Source organism: Hemicordylus capensis, chromosome 2 (assembly GCF_027244095.1).
Source record: "Hemicordylus capensis ecotype Gifberg chromosome 2, rHemCap1.1.pri, whole genome shotgun sequence".
Classification (NCBI taxonomy): domain Eukaryota; kingdom Metazoa; phylum Chordata; class Lepidosauria; order Squamata; family Cordylidae; genus Hemicordylus; species Hemicordylus capensis.
The window spans coordinates 48799434-48815344 of NC_069658.1; the positions used below are offsets into that span (position 1 = coordinate 48799434).

Genomic DNA, 15911 nt, shown 5'->3' on the forward strand with positions numbered 1-15911 from the left:
TTAAAGCAGATCGGAAGGGACGCTTAGGAGTGATCGTGTCTACTGCCCTGGTGAGTTCCCTATTCAAGGTTCCCACCAGGGCATCAACAGAATTGCTGGCAGGACCAACATCAAAACCCTCCAAGGCTTTTTGGAATCCTACTGGATCCAACAGCCGTCTTGGGCGGACCATCTTAATAGGTCCTCCACCCCTGCAGGGCTGGGTTGTGGCTGTGAAACCAACCTTAACCAGGTAGTGGTCCTGCCTTAGTCACATCATGGCTGGATTACTGCTATGCACTTTACGTGGGGCTACCCTTGAAGAATATTCGGAAACTTCAGTTGGTGCAGAATGCAGCTGCCAGGGTTCTCTCTGGAACTGCTTACTCAGATATAATTACACCTATTTTGAAAGAGCTGCACTAGCTGCCAATTCTCCAGATCCAATTCAAGGTGCTGGTTATTTTTAAATCTCTTAATGGTTTGGGTCCTGGATACCTGAAGGACTGCCTGCTCCAAAGGGTTTCTGTCCCCCGCCCCAGCAAGATTGTTGAGGAGTCTTTGCTCCATGTGCTGACATTTGGAGAGATTACATTGTCGTGCACACAGGACAGTGCCTTCTCTGTTTTTGCCCCCAGGCACTGGAATGCTCTCCCTGTGAATGTCCGCTCTTTGACATCTGTGGCTGCTTTTAAAAAAGAACTAAGGGCCTTTTTATTTGTTCAGGCTTTTATGCCTTAGAGGCTGCCAGGTCTGTCAGCTCTCCTGCTTTTGTCTGTCTTCTTTATGATTGGGTGGGTGGGGGGGGGGTTTGGAAGGGATGTTACTGTTTAACTGATCGTAAGGTTTTAAATGCGATTTTTATGGAGTTTTATTGTATTTTAACTTTTGTAAACCACCATGGGATACCTTATGAAAGTCGATATAAAAATTGAATGAATAAATAAATAAATAAATAACTACTTGTCCACCACCATTTGAGAGCTTAATAGATGAATCAATCAATCAGTCAATCAATCCTTTATTACGATCATTGAGCTTAATAGGTTCTTAGGATTTACTACACATTATAGAAGACATGTAAAAAAAGGTATTTAATTATTGCACATGAAAAGCTATTGAAGTTTTAGTGTTTGTGTGTTGTATTCCATCACATCCTTTGTGATGGATTTCACCCCCTCCCCCTCAGCTTAAAAAAATAATAATTCTCAGATCTCTGAGCTTGGACTTCTTCCCATTATAGAAAGAAGCTTCCACCATAAGAAGTTAAGATGCTCATGTCCTGTGGACTATAAAAGAACTGACTACCACAGTTATACTGATGCCTTAATATTATTATTGTTTTAAAAAATAATTAAAAAAAATTAAAAAATACATTTACTCATCAATAACAAATATGTGGATGATTGAATATTCTGTGCAATGGATAGTCTCTAAAGTTTTCCTTAGTGTGAATCCCTTATATCACGGTAGATTACACACACAATCCTATGCATGTTATTGTGAGCTCTCAGGACATGCAGATGTTGTTCTTTGAAACTTTAGAGTAAGGGATATGTAATCTTGGAACAACCACACAGCATTACTGTACCACTGCAGTCCATTTCTGACAAAGTCACTACTGTATTGACCTAACTAGAAAATTATGTTTCCGTATGCTTCTGTGTGGTGAACTAGCCCTTCTTCCCTACTTCTGTCAAGAGTATTTAGCATCTGAATGCTTTCCTCTCATCCCTCCCTGAACAATCATTTTGTGTGAGCCAACAAGCCGCCAGGCTTCTATAGAACATTTTCAGGAGGAATGTGCACGAACCTGCTCGGCGTTCTAAAAGAATGCCAAACAGGTTTGGAACCCTGCATTCGAACCGGTTTGAACGCGGGGGCGGGGTGGCTTTAAGGATGGGGAGGTTGTGCTTCCCCCTCCACTCTACAGATAAATAGTTCCACGGGGCAGCAGCATACCTCCCTGCCGCTTCCCTGACCAGAAGTGCCTTGCACACTTGTGTGCATCGCAGGCGGATGTGCACATGCCACATGCATGCACAATGTGTGCCCGCCTGCCTGTGACATGCGCACAGAAGGCACTTCCGGTCACTTCCAGTCAGGGAAGCAACGGGGTGGCAAGGAGGTACACTGCTGCCCCACGGGACTAATTATCTGCAGAGCGCTGGAGGGGGGAGCGCGGGGGGGGGAGTGCACCCTCCCCCATCCTTAAAGCCACCCCCACCTCACCATCGGCTCGAAGGGGGCCGGTTCCGTGCACATCCCTAATTTTCAGCATGTGTTAACACAGATAGCGTGCCAGAGTGAGAAGTGCTGTTCTGCCTGAAAGACACAACCCCTGACCTGGCTATTGGTTGGGCATTACACACAAAAACCAAAGGCAAGGTTAATGTGGAATAACACTCTAGGGCAGTTCACGTGATCACAATTAAGGTAGAAGCCTTCTACCTTAATTTGGGAGCTGTGTATGCTTCCATTTGCCAAGAGTCTGTAAGTTGAAACCAAGGCTGGAGGTGCTGTCTGGGCTCATATGCTAAAGAGCAGCTGAGTCAGAGAGGACTATTCTTCCTAATGCCTTCAGCAGCTGGGTAGGAGGGAGCCCTCTGATCTAGCTGGTGCTTATTACATGTGCACAGACAGCATCTCCAACCTCCGATGTAGTTACATAATCACACCTCCAGGTGACAAGCCTATATGGTTGTAATAATACCAGCCATAACAGAACAATCCTCCTTTTTGCATTTGATGCAATTGAAATTACAGCAATCACAAGATGCACCACTTTATATGAAAAACCTGCTCTGGGGCACTGCATTCAAACAGTTGTGTTTACATTTTAAATTTACACTCTGTTTGTAATTTATTATCAGTTGTTCTGCTGATTAGTGACTTACCTCAAAAAAAAATTTTTTTTTTGCATTTTATTAGTACGCTTTGGAGTGGCTTTTGAGAGGTGTAGGGGTGCAGGAGGAGAGCGGGGATTAGCAACATCTCGCTCAAGCACCTTTCATTCATATATGGGAATTTTTGAATCCAACTCGTATTGTATTCACTTTAATTTTTATTTTCATAAGAATACACTACACAATATGTTAATATGCATATATAAAAGCACATACAAAAATGGAAATTTCTCATACAAAATACAGTCCTAAATCACTTAGGTTGTGATATCACATCAAAAACTGGACAAAGGCAGGCAAAATTAAATTTAAAAATCTCTTAATTTTAAATATGTTAATCTTTCCATGTTTACTACTTCAATCATTCTGTAACTACAAAACATTTTATCAAAGAAAAAGCTAGGTTGGTCTAATCATTCTTTTTACTTAATAAATCCCTGTTGACTATTGTAATCATTGTTTTCATGTAGCTGTGCATAGCATTGCTATATGATTATAGTAATTACTATTTCATTATTATTTTCTAATTATAGTGAAACCACATTTTTTTGTAGATAGGTGTGTGTTTGTAGATAGGTGTGTACATTTTATTGGGGCTACTGCAGCCTATAATGAGCCTGCTATGAACCACACCGCCCATTGACATCATCTGGAGAGGTTCATCTGTAGTTGCTGGCTACTCAGGGACAGGCCTTCTCCATTGCTGCCCAGAGGCTTTGGAACACACATCCTGCTGAAATAAGAGCCTCCACATCTCTTACAACTTTTAAAAAGGCAGGGAAGACACATTTGTTCACCCAGGCTTTTAATTAGATGTTGTTTTAATAGTGTTTTAACAGTTATAACATTTTAAATTTTAATTGTTGAAATGTGTTGATCTTTTTATTGGTTGTTTTTATTGTCTTGTAAACCACACAGAGAACTTGCGTTTTGGGCGGTATAAAAATGTGTTAAATAAATATAAACTTGCTGAAAATTACTTTGAGAGAGCACCCGCCCCTCACTACCCTCCAAAACCTTAGGAAATTGTCCAGTTTTTAGCAGATGCAGTCTAGACTCAACTACTAGCACTCTTCTAGCTTTTAACCTTAGCATACATGAACTAACAATGGACCTGGCTGTGAAAGAAGGGGATTGGTATGTTAGCTTGAAATGGCATCCCATCCAGAAAAACTGCATCACAATAATTTAATGGCTGTTCCAAGTGGCTGCAGTCAATGCAGCTGATCATACGCTCAAATGAGTCAGCTGGGCTCTGCAAGACTGCCTTTAGACAGCTGAGTATCCTTCATGCACCTGTAAAAGTGGTAAGCCTCTCACCTGTCCTCTCTCATTCTTTGTATAGGGCCAAAGGATAGCCCTAGGAGGATGAAGGCATACAACTAGAGACAGGGCCTTTTCGGTTGTGGTCCCTTGGCTTTGGAATGCCCTCCCTGAAGAGCTTCACCATGCTCCCTCCCTCAGTGTTTTTAAAAAACTTCTCAAAATGAACCTGTTTAAGGAGGCTTTTTAATGCTCCCTTATTATTTTGTTAAATCAGGTAGGTTCTTTAGCTTTTTATAATTTGTTTTAATTTGAACCTAATAATTGTGTTTTTTAATCTGACTTTTTAAAAAATGTTATTTTTATTACTTTATTGTATATGTGTCTATCGTATTGTTGTGAGCCACCCCAGCAGTAGTGCACTGCAGGGGCGGGGTATACATATTTTAAAGAAAATAATAATAAATAAACCTTTGACCCCCTCACCTGGCACCATATAACGTGCAGGGAACAACACGTTTGCCACACAGATCAAAAGCAGCATGAAAACAAGGAATGCGAAGCGATCCTTTGAAACGAAAAGTATCTATCACTGCACTTCTATGCCTATTTACCTGGGAATCAGTTCCCGCCTTGCCACTGACCTCCGTGCAACTATTTCTAAACATGCACAGAATCGAGCCTCATACTGGCATGGCTAATCGGAATGCCATGGGGTCATTTCCTCCCAGGTAGGTTGTCTTGTCTGGCAGCAGACCAAGTTGCTTAACTTGCCTTGAGTCAGAGATCTTGATGAATGAAGGTTTTCTTTCTTCCGGGGCAGCATCACCTTCCCGTCTCGTTGAGAGAAGCAAGTGCCGTCATTTGCGATCCCGCCTTCCTTTGACGACCGAGAACTACGACCCCCAGAATGCATTGGGCTCGCCCCTCAGAGCTCCGGTGGCGCCTCGAGGGCAGGAAGGGTTGCCTGAAAGATAGGCGGCGGCGGGGGCGTGCTTTGAATGAGGCGGGGCTCTCCTCCTCCTGACATGAGAGCAAAGAAATGTCTTCACCCGCAAGGGCGAGAGAAGCTATGAGGGAGGGAGGCGGCCTCTCTGATACCGATAGTGATGAGACAGTGGTTGAGGGGTCCGTGGTGGAAAGCGAGCTGGAAGATGAGGAGCTCCACGGCCAGAGGTGACAAACTAGACCCACAGAGAAGGCACTTTACAGCTGCTTGTGCAAACGCTCCACAAAAGCTTTCTTTCCATCGCTTCACACCTACTCAGTGAAATCCTAGGGTTCCTTGCTAACTCTGACTGAAACACCCACACCCACCCACACACTATTTTTTTCCACAATATCAAGCTATTAACATATCCAGGGTACCACCTAAAGGCGCAGTGGGAAAATGACTTGACTAGCAAGCCAGAGGTTGCTCGTTCGAATGTCCACTAGTCCTTATATTGGGCCGCAGCGATCTAGGAAGATGCTGAAAGGCGTCATCTCATACTGCGTGGGGAGAAGGCAATGGTAAACCCCTCCTGTATTCTGCCAAAGACAACCACAGGGCTCTGTGGGCGCCAGGAGTCGACATCAAATCGATGGCACACTTTACCGTTACCTTTAAAATATCCAGGATTGCTTTCACTAGTGACCTGCAGAAAAGTGATGCTGATTCCTAGAGGGTTTTAAAAAACGTTTTTAACAGTTGCACTTTTTTTAACATTTACATCATCATTGCACTTTTAAAACATTTTAATGTGAGAATCTAGCCCTTTTCGCTCATTATGTTCAACGCACATGCAGTCAGTATATAGTGTATGGAGGAGATCTGTATAATGTGTTGTTCACACATTATGTTCAATACACTAATTCCATTTCTATCTGTACCCTGCATTTGAGGGGTCTGTACCCAGGTTCACTTAATATCGGAATAGGGCTTGTGTTTGTGTTTAATTTGGTCTTCTAATGCAAATGTTGAGATTTCCATTAGAATGAACATGGTACTTTTTTCTGCATTAACAACATTTGCACATAGTATACATATTTATTAATATGCATTGAAATATTACATTTTTCCAAAACTCAAAGGGGTACAACCAAAAATACAAAAAGAAAAAGTTAAAATTTCACTATAATTGAAAGGTACAGCACAGCCTTCCCACTTCCAGTCTGTCAAAGGCTTGATGAAGCAAGTAAAGCTTTCTCTTTTAAAAGAGTATGAAGGTGAAGTCTAACCATTTCTGGTAAAAAGTTCCAGACTCTAGGGGCATTTGCTGAGAAATCTCAGCCTCTAGCTTTCACTGTCATTGCTTGGTGGGCTGATGGCACAGTCAATAAAAGGAGAGACAGTCCCTAAGGTATGAGGAGCCCAGGCTGTACAAAGCTCTAAAGGCTAAAATCAGCACTTTGAATTGGGCCCAGAAGTGTACAGGCAATTAATGTAAGTGGTGCGGAACCAGCTGAATGTATGTGCAGCTGCCAACACCTATTAGAAGGCAGGTAGCTGCATTCTACACCAGTTTAAGCTTCTGAGTAATTTTCAAGTAGGGTTCCCAACAGCCACGGATTACCCAGGACATCCCATATTTTCAGGGGGAAATGGTTGTCTCATTCAGGATGCTACCTATTTCCCCTTTATTTTGGCTCCGCCACCCCAGGGAAGCTGCAGGGTGAGCCATGGGATGGTTGGAGCTGCTGCTACTGCAAGCCCAGGGTAGTGGTGTTGCTGCTTCTTCCTGCTGGCCCCCTCCCATTGCCTGGGACCAGGGGAAGTGCAGCACGCCAGCCAGACTTGTGGCATGCATGCAAGGCTCCCCTCTCCCGGAAGCAGTGCTGCTGCCCAGCCTTCTCTGCCCTGCCTCCACAAGAGCTCATGTTCCCCAGTGGCGGTGTGGTGGGTGGGGATGAGGCTGGAGCTCAGCAGCTGCTGCTGCAGCCAGTCCTGGAGGTGGGAAGACGGGCCAGGGACCGCCCCCACATCCTCCCCTCCAGTAGGGTTGCCATATTCTGGCTTTCCAAATCCGGGTACCTAACTTGCATATTATGTAAATTGGCTTGAAAATAATTTTTCAAAAGAATAATGACTGCACAATTTGCTCCATAACTCTGCTTCTACAAGGGCTAGAGCTTAGCTTTTTTAAAAAAATGAAAGCTGAAATCCGGGCAAATTTGGGTGGGCTAAGAAATCTGAGTGAGATGCTTAAATTCCGGGTGAAACCTGGAATTTCAGGGGGCATGGCAAGGCAACACTAGGAGAGCAGTTCGAGTGCAGGAGGAGGGAGCTCGAGCAAATGCTCTTCCCACTGTGGACAGCCCCAGAGATGGGAAGGCCAGCCAGGAAGCACTTGCTGATTAAAATTATGCATGCCAAGCCCGGATCCCAAGATGCCCTCCCAAGACTCCCCCCCCCCCGCATTGTGTCCTGTATTCTTGCAGCATAATGTCAACCCTATTTTCAAGAGCAACCTCAAAGGTTAACTTGAGGTCTCTATCTCTCCCCAGAATTTGAGGCAGCTTAAAGTAAAAATTGCAGGTGGGTTTTTAAAAAACCAATATAAATACAGTAATACAATTAAAGACTGCAATAAAAGCAAGCATTTTGAATATTTCAGCAGACCGCAATCAGTTAAACAAAATCGGGTAAGGCTTGTTAGAAAAGAAACGTCTTTGGCTGCCACTTTAAAGCAGATAGAGTGAGAAAGAGCTGAAGGGAATTCCAAAGGGCTAAGGCCACCATAAATAAGGTCCACTCATGCATCACCACCAACCAAACTTCAGATGACAGTGGAACATGCAGATGAGCTTCCCTAAAATATTTTGCGGAAGTAGGCAGTCCTCCTTGTATTTAGGGCTTTAAAGGTAATAAAGCCCCATTAAAGACATTAAAGGTCATACAAGCAGCACCTTGAATCACACTTGGATTCAAGTAGCAACACTGGAAAACAGTGATACTGTAACAGAGAATGTTACAGTAAATGAGATCACCAAGGCATGGATTACCAAGACAATTTTTGAAATTAATTAATGCATAAATCAAGCCTGGAAGTTAAGGAACCATGGGTCAGCACAACAAGATCTGACCTTTCAAAGACAGAAAAGCTTCCTGCCCAGTCACAGTTGGAAGAAGGCACTCCTTTGCAGTGGTTGAGTGTGACAGGTGAGGGGCCCTTGGTGTCCCTTCTTCTGGGTGTGGGGTGGACTTGTGTTCTTTGAACATGTCTGCCCAATTACAGTTACACCCCTGGTGGATACAAATCCATGGACAGCATCCAGAGTAACACATACTGTTGTCTTGGTCCATGACCGTAAATTTAACAAAGTGAAAGTAAAGTCCACATGTGTATGTGACCAGAATGCTTCTGCTTGTTAATAAAGTAAGGTAAAGTGTGCCGTCGAGTCGATTTCAACTCCAGTTGCTCACAGAACCCTGTGGTTGTCTTTGGTAGAATACAGGAGGGGTTTACCATTGCTTCCTCCCACGCAGTATGAGATGATACCTTTCAGCATCTTCCTATATCTCTGCTGCCCAATATAGTACCAGCAGGGATTCGAACTGGCAACCTTCTGCTTGTTAGTCAAGCATTTCCCTGCTGTACCACGTAAGGTGGCCTGCTTGTGCATAGGAAGGGTAAAATTTACCAATCCCCCCACCTTCCCTCTGCAGCCCCTCATGCTGCATGCTAGGGCCTCAGAGTGCCCTCCAAACCTCAGGAGCAGTTTTCTGAGGACTGCTGGGGGCTGAGGGAAGGGGAAATCAATGAAAGTTACCCCCTCCTTGTGCACATGGCAGTGTCTTGTATTCACAGAACAACTTAGGCTACAATCCAGTATGTTTTTATGGAAATAGCGAAATGAATATCTAAATGATAAATTAAAAGTTCAAATCAGTTATTTAAATCAACCCCTCTCCCCTTTTTGGTGTTTCAGATCTTATATTGATTTAACTTGCCTTGATTTGAATCAATCTATTGTGCTGTTTTGGCAAGGTTTTTCCATTGGCACAAAGGCCTCACATGGTGGCTTATGAAAATGGAATGCCACAATAAAACACAGATAAAGACATAAAAATATTGTACTTCGAGTATATAGACATTATTATAGTCGCCCACATGTTCTGCAACCCAACACAGGGAGTGTCAAGCCACCCACCCATCCTGTGGGCTCCTAATGAGGTTCTGGCACACTTGTGCGTTTTGTGCAAGAGTACATGGACGCATTCCAGAAGCAAAACCTAGGATGGAAACACGTTGCCTGGCTGTCAATGGCATGTTTATGATCTAAGTAGCACTTCCAAGTACAGGTGTGCTACTTTTAGTGTGTGCTCTTTCGCAAAAGTGAAAGCCAGCTAGCACTTCATTAGGAGCCTGCAGCAATGCAGGTTGATCAGCCCTTCCTGCCTTAGGCTGGGAAACGTGTGGGCCAGTATCCGCCAGGGTGATGGGGATGGCGGCGGCTTGTCTTTCCTCACCCTCTGCTGCAGCCGGGTAGAAATGGATGCAGGAAGGGATAGTTTTTTGTGTGGAGGGCCCAGATGGCCCAAGAGTGAATTGCTATTATTAATAAGGAAATGTGTAAGTACCTTTATGTTCATGCACAGTGAAACTTGAAAAGTTGTAATAGTGTGGATTTCCCCCCCCCATTCTTTGCAAATGTTTGCAAACCCAATGTTTACAAAACTTTGAAAGGGTGTGCATGACAAGAACAATGGAAAAGAACAAATTAACATAGAATGGTGAAGACACTTACAGAAATTTGCATTGAAAATATTTACATACCCGGGAGGTGTACTGAAGGATGTTTAGAGGTGTTACATAACTAACTGAGTAATTAACTGCTTACCCACTTTTCAATCAGTTTTAAAGAAATGAATCGGTTAATTCAAATGAGCCCCTGGTGGCGCAGTGGTAAAACTGCTGCCCTGTAACCAGAAGGTTACAAGTTCGATCCTGACCAAGGGGCTCAAGGTTGACTCAGCCTTCCATCCCTCTGAGGTCGGTAAAATGAGTACCCAGAATGTTGGGGGCAATATGCTAAATCATTGTAAACCGCTTAGAGAGCTTCCAGCTATAGAGCGGTATATAAATGTAAGTGCTATTGCTATTGCTATGAGTAAGGTATAGATGAATGAAATAGCTGTTTGCTATGAAAAGTCACATAATATTGACAGGGGTGCCTTGTTAATGAGGTGGTTGCCTCAACCAGCAGCTTGGCAGAGGCCGCAGATCGACTGCCTGCGGACCCACTCAGACCCACTGCTATCACCACCTTCCCAAAACATGGTTTACTTGTAGTGCTCCAGCCACCACCCTCATACTTTTCTTCTCCTCCCACCCTGGGGGAATGCCAGTCCAGCTTTGGTAAGACACTGTGTGGAGAGTGGTAATCACTGTTTTTATGCAGCTGTGCATAGCATTGCTATATCATTATAGTAGTTACTATTTCATTATTATTTTCTAATCTGTGTCATAGTGAAACCACATTTGTTTGTAGGTAGGTGTGTACACTTTATTTGGGCCACTGTAGCATATAACCTTGCTGAAAAATACTTTAGGAGAGCACCTGCCCCCTCACTACCCTCCAAAACTTTAGGAAATTGTCCAGTTTTTAGCTCAGCCAGAGCCTTGCAAAGAAAGGTTGGGTAGAGATGCTCTGATCTGACTTTCACAAAGCATTTGGAAAGGTGCACTGCAGGGAGGAAAGGCTTCTAGCAGTCTTCCCTCCTTGCATAGTAGTCTTCCAGAGCCTTCCAAGGCTTGGATCTTGAGCATCCCATATGAACGTTGCAAAGGTACCATGTGAGGTGAGTGTGGCTCTGGTAACTTTCCCTCTTCCAAGGCCATGCAAAAGTTGGGTGCGGATGCCCATCCAGTCTTTGAAAGACTTTGAGGCTATTCTCGCAACCGCAGGAGAGCAGACTAAGGGAGCCTATCCCGCTTTCCTGCGGTCGTGTGCTGCGACGAGAGCTGCGTGACTCCCGGCAGCAAACCACACTAACTTGGCAAAGAGGCACCTTTATTTAGCAGGGGGAGAGTAACTGGCCCTATGCACCCTCAGCACAGTACCTCCAGTGACTGTTGCTGGTGTCTATCTTGTTTTTCTTTTTAGATTATGAGCTCTTTGGGGACAGGGAGCCATCTTATTTATTTGTTATTTCTCTGTGTAAATCACCATGAGACATTTTTGGAAGGGCGGCATAGAAATCAAATAAATAGATAAATAAATAAATACCCCTCCCTTAAATGAGGGGAGAGGCCGTGGCTCCACACCGTGCCGACTCAAGAGGAGGCTCCAACAAGCCTCCCGGCCTTGGGGGTCTCCCCAGAATGCCCTGTGCACTTGAGCGGGGCACCCTTGGACTTCTGGGGGCTGGGTGGCCCCCAGTCCCCACTGCCCCTACTGGCTCCATGATGGAGCCGGTAGTCATGTGGGCATCTGCTCGGGCCGCCCAGGGATGGCTCTCTGCTTGTGTGCGGTAAGCCCACTCTCCCTGCCAAGCCCAGTTAGGCTCCACACGTTGATCGTGTGTACAGCCTCTTAAGTTTGGAATGTGTGGTTAAGGAAAGGAGGCTACATACCGGCAGCTTTTTCTCATTGCCCAGCCTCCTTGCCAGCCTTGAAAGGTAGCCAAGGCAAGGAGAAGAGGCTGTCAGCAAGCAAGCGGCACTCCCTTTAAATGCTTGTGGGTGGGCACAAGGTAGAACTTTGCAGCTTGCCTTGGGTGAGCCGAAACCTGGGTCTGCTCCTGGATCCTATCCTATACATGCCTATCCTGCACTCACAAGGCTACGTGACCAAGGAGTTAATCACTGAAAGCAGGGTAATAAACAATCATATGGTGGCAGCGAAAGAAAGTAATAGCTGATTGATATAAAAATCATATAAAATAAATCGCCTATCTGGACTTGGGAGCGGCATCGGAGTGGGTTCCTGACATGTACCAATTACCTGATTCAGTAAAAGGCAGCTTCCTATGTTCCTAGACTTTTCAGTTTCATAGGTCTTATGATTATATCATTTTTAAACCAATACTTTAATGAAATGGATAAGTCTATACACCATAGAAGCAACATGAACACAGTAATGTGCATAATTTTGAAGAAACAATTAATTTCATATTTATGTAAATTTAAATGGCCTAGTAGTAAATGTTGAGGTTTTTAGCCTTGACTGACACTTGTGCAGAAAAACCTCAAAAAGCTTATTTAGAGCCTTTAACATTATTTCAGTCATTATTCTTAATCGCTCCATGCATTGTTAGGAAATGTTGTCTGATACTTTGTATTAACAATAGCAACAGTCATTTTTAATTGGAGTTTTCTTTTTGGCTTAGACTTTCTCTCACACTTTTTGAAATTTCCATCCTTTTTAAACTTTCTTTCTAATACCTCAGGTTAGCAGCAACCATTATTCTGTGAGTGAATGCACAGAGGTGGTTGATTGCAGTCTCGTTTCCTGTGTAAATGGGATGGGAATAGGTGACTGCTGAAAATCTGCCTACTTCTTTCCCTTTCTGGAAATCTGTGCTGGATCCAAAGTTTCTCTTCCTCTGCTAGAAGGTGTCCCAGGTCCAACCTTCTGTGTCTCATTCTTTACTTGAAGAGGGGACTGTTTCACCTCCTGCTTTTTCACCTTGTAGTTTTATCACCCACTCACACAGCTGTGTTTTGGGCTGCTTTGAAGACAGAGGTCTTAAATTTTTCTTGGCAAGAAATTTATGTCTTTTAAAAATTGGCACTTAGTGGCAGTGTTTAAAGGGCCTGTTCAAAAGGACCCTGCCCTACCCTTCCCCATTTTCGAAAAATAACCCACCTAATGGACAAAAGAAAACCACAGAGCTCTGTGGGTGCCAGGAGTCAAAATCGACTTGACGGCATGCTTTACCTTTACTTCTAATGGCTCAGTGGAGAAGTAACTTGCCTAGGGAGCAAGAGGCCGCTGGTTCGAATCCCCACTGGTATGTTTCCCAGACAATGGGAAACACCTATTTTGAGCAGCAGTGATATAGGAAGGTGCTGAAAGGCATCATCTCATATTGCGTGGGAGATGGCAATGGTAAACCCCTCCTGTGGCTCTGTGGTCGCCAGGAGTCAACACCAACTTGATGACATACTTTACCTTTACCTTTAACATTCTAAAACCAGTAGCTAAGGAGGATTTTTTTTTTAAAAGGCTGCCCCCCTTCTTCCCTCTCCCATGTAATAATAGCTTTGCTTGGGGACCCTATGGAAGGGCATGCAATGCAGTAGTGAGGGCTGCAGCTGGGGAGAAATTAATGGAAACCAGAGAGCCTCCTTGCACAAACAGAAGTACTCTCTACTTGTGCAAGGGGCTTTGTGCACCCAAGGCATATTGAGTAATTGTGGAGGCATCTGAAACTAAGACTAGGATAACCAGTTGATGTTGCTGTTGAAGTCAAGACTAGGATGCTTGCAGAAGGCCCAGGTTTGATCCCTGGCACTTCCAGGTAGGGCAGGGCAGGGCAGATACATATCTGAAACCCGGGAAAGCAGCTGCTGGTCAGTACAGACACTAATGACCTAGATGGACCAATGGTCTGATTCTAAGTGAGCTTCATATGTGGTTTATGTTTTTAGGTTAGCTTTGTTCGGTAAGGATATGGCATCAGCAGGAATAAAGATCTTAAATGGAGGTGAGTGGTTTTGCTTTTTTCCTACTAGATGTCATCTTTTAATTTTACTTATGGCTGTGTTTTCTTCATATGAAATGTCACACTAGTTTTGCAGTTTGAAATGGATCCAGAGTTGTGTGAGTGAAAAGATGCTTGAACAAGAGAACTTCCTTACCCACTTCTCCCCACAACGGCTCCCTGTACTATACAAAGCCTCTCCTGAGGGTCAGGAGATCTTCTGGAAGTGGGCAGGCATGTGGCATGGGGGACTGCAGGGGAGTGAGTTATTGTTAAAAGTCAAGTGGAGGCATTTTCTGTAAATGGAGATAATGTTGGAAACCCCCCAGTCATCTTAACTCCCCATCCCTAAACGTGGGTTATCAGAATATCCATCAGTTTCTTAGCTGCAGTTTAACAGCCTTTCCTTCAACTGAAAGTCTCCTAGTAGTTGTAGAGATGGGCATTGCTGAGACTGGCATACCATCCCACCTGTTGGCTCATTCAATACAATTATCAAATCTACTCCTGAAATAGGGAGGACTGACTCCAAGTTGTTGTGCAGGTCTTTTTTTTTTTAAACACCCAAAGGAGTTTTGAGCTAGACTGTTGATGACAAATTTATACAAGAGAAGGTGTTTTTTTTCCTGATTCTGCAACCAGTTCCAACAAACTAGCCCCATAACTGCAGAATCGGGACCAGAAGAAGGCCACAAGCAACATGCATTTGTCCCAAGCTTTGTTACCCAGCATTTTGCATGGCTAGTGCTTCCAGTGCTATTTCAGTCCTTTCTCGTGCAGAGATGCTTGGGTCTTGGCTGCAATCAAGGTAATTTATGAGCTAGTACCTACTACTGATCATTATTTTCTAGGCAGCCTAGTTCTCATTAAGGTGATAAACCTGTGTCTGGGCTGTGCCTCTTCATGCTGGATGATGATTGCTTGTCCATCTTCCATCCAGTTCTTCTGATATTTGGACAATTTGTTTTCTTCTCTGAAGAGATTCTTTATATCAAACAGATAGGAAAAATCAGTTCATTTGTATAAGGGATAGATTGTTCACGGTTCTAAACAGAATGCCTCACTACTTAATTATAGAGCCCCTCCTGTGGCTTTATCATAAAAGTAATGTTGGAGTTGTGGTGTCTGCAAAGCTATCATATTCTGTTATGGTAATAATGCTCTTAATTAAAGGGCTGCTGCTTAAAAATGAGCGATCTGGTTCCTATGTTTCTTCTGTTTTCCACACCTTTTGCCCAGTCATCATATTTCAAGTTATTTGGTATAGTATATTCACTAGATGAAAATCTCAAAACTGCTCTTTGCCCTTTACCTGGGCTTCTCTTTCTTACTCTCACTGGAGTCTTTGTGCTGCTGGAAGAACTTACTAGAATTTTCAATCATACATTTATTCTTTGTGAAAACAGAGCAATGAAACTGAGTGTAATCATTTACATTAATTGTCTTTGTGACTATAGAAAAACTGTCTCCAGAGATTCAACCTATTCGTAAACACAGGATTGATCCACACATTGGAAGGGAAACAGAGTTGATTAATCTGGTATGTACATACATGTTCAGGTCCAGTGCACTAACTGTGATTTTAAAATCAATCAGTCAATACATCCATACTTTATTACAGGTTGAGTATCCCTTATCCGGACTGCTTGGGACCAGAAGTGTTTTGGATTTTGGATTTTTCCGGATTTTTGAATATTTGCATAATGAGATATCTTGGGTATGGGATCCAAGTCTAAACACGAAAGGTTACTGTATTTTTTTTTAAAGGTTTATTTAAAGTATAACGACATTACCCTGTACTGTACCTTTACCAAACAGAGCAGGCACCAACAAAGCACCAAAACAGATGCCAACAGAGCAGGCGCCAAACTGGGCAAGGAGTGGAAGAGGGAGGCTTTTCCTTTTCCCTCTAGCACCAAAGCAAGAACATTACAAGCATTAAAAAGCTTCACAATAAAAACAGAGCCGCAACTAGTGAGAATTACAGACAAAACCCCTGTCACTAACAGCCTTCTGAAATAAGTAAGTTTTGACTGCATGTTTAAAAGCAGCAAAATTGGGAATCTGCAAGCGAGTGAGCTGAGGCGTTTTTTGTTTTTGTTACGGTGTGGTGTCTGGATTTTGGAGCATTC

At 43.6% G+C, this 15911-nt stretch overlaps 1 protein-coding gene across 5 annotated transcripts in view; it reads left to right on the plus strand.

The window, feature by feature from the left end:
• Positions 1-5078: 5078 nt before the first annotated feature.
• Positions 5079-15911, plus strand: part of ANKRD31 (ankyrin repeat domain 31) — a 122904-nt gene continuing 112071 nt past the window's right edge. For 3 of the 5 annotated variants that reach the window (XM_053298660.1, XM_053298661.1, XM_053298662.1), the window contains exons 1-3: positions 5080-5324; positions 13727-13782; positions 15237-15319. In XM_053298660.1, the coding sequence (XP_053154635.1) occupies positions 5191-5324; positions 13727-13782; positions 15237-15319 (273 nt within the window). In that variant the 5' untranslated portion in view covers positions 5080-5190. Of the gene's footprint in view, positions 5325-13726; positions 13783-15236; positions 15320-15911 lie in introns of those variants that run through there. The other 2 variants (XM_053298663.1, XM_053298664.1) reach the window with 2 other exon arrangements.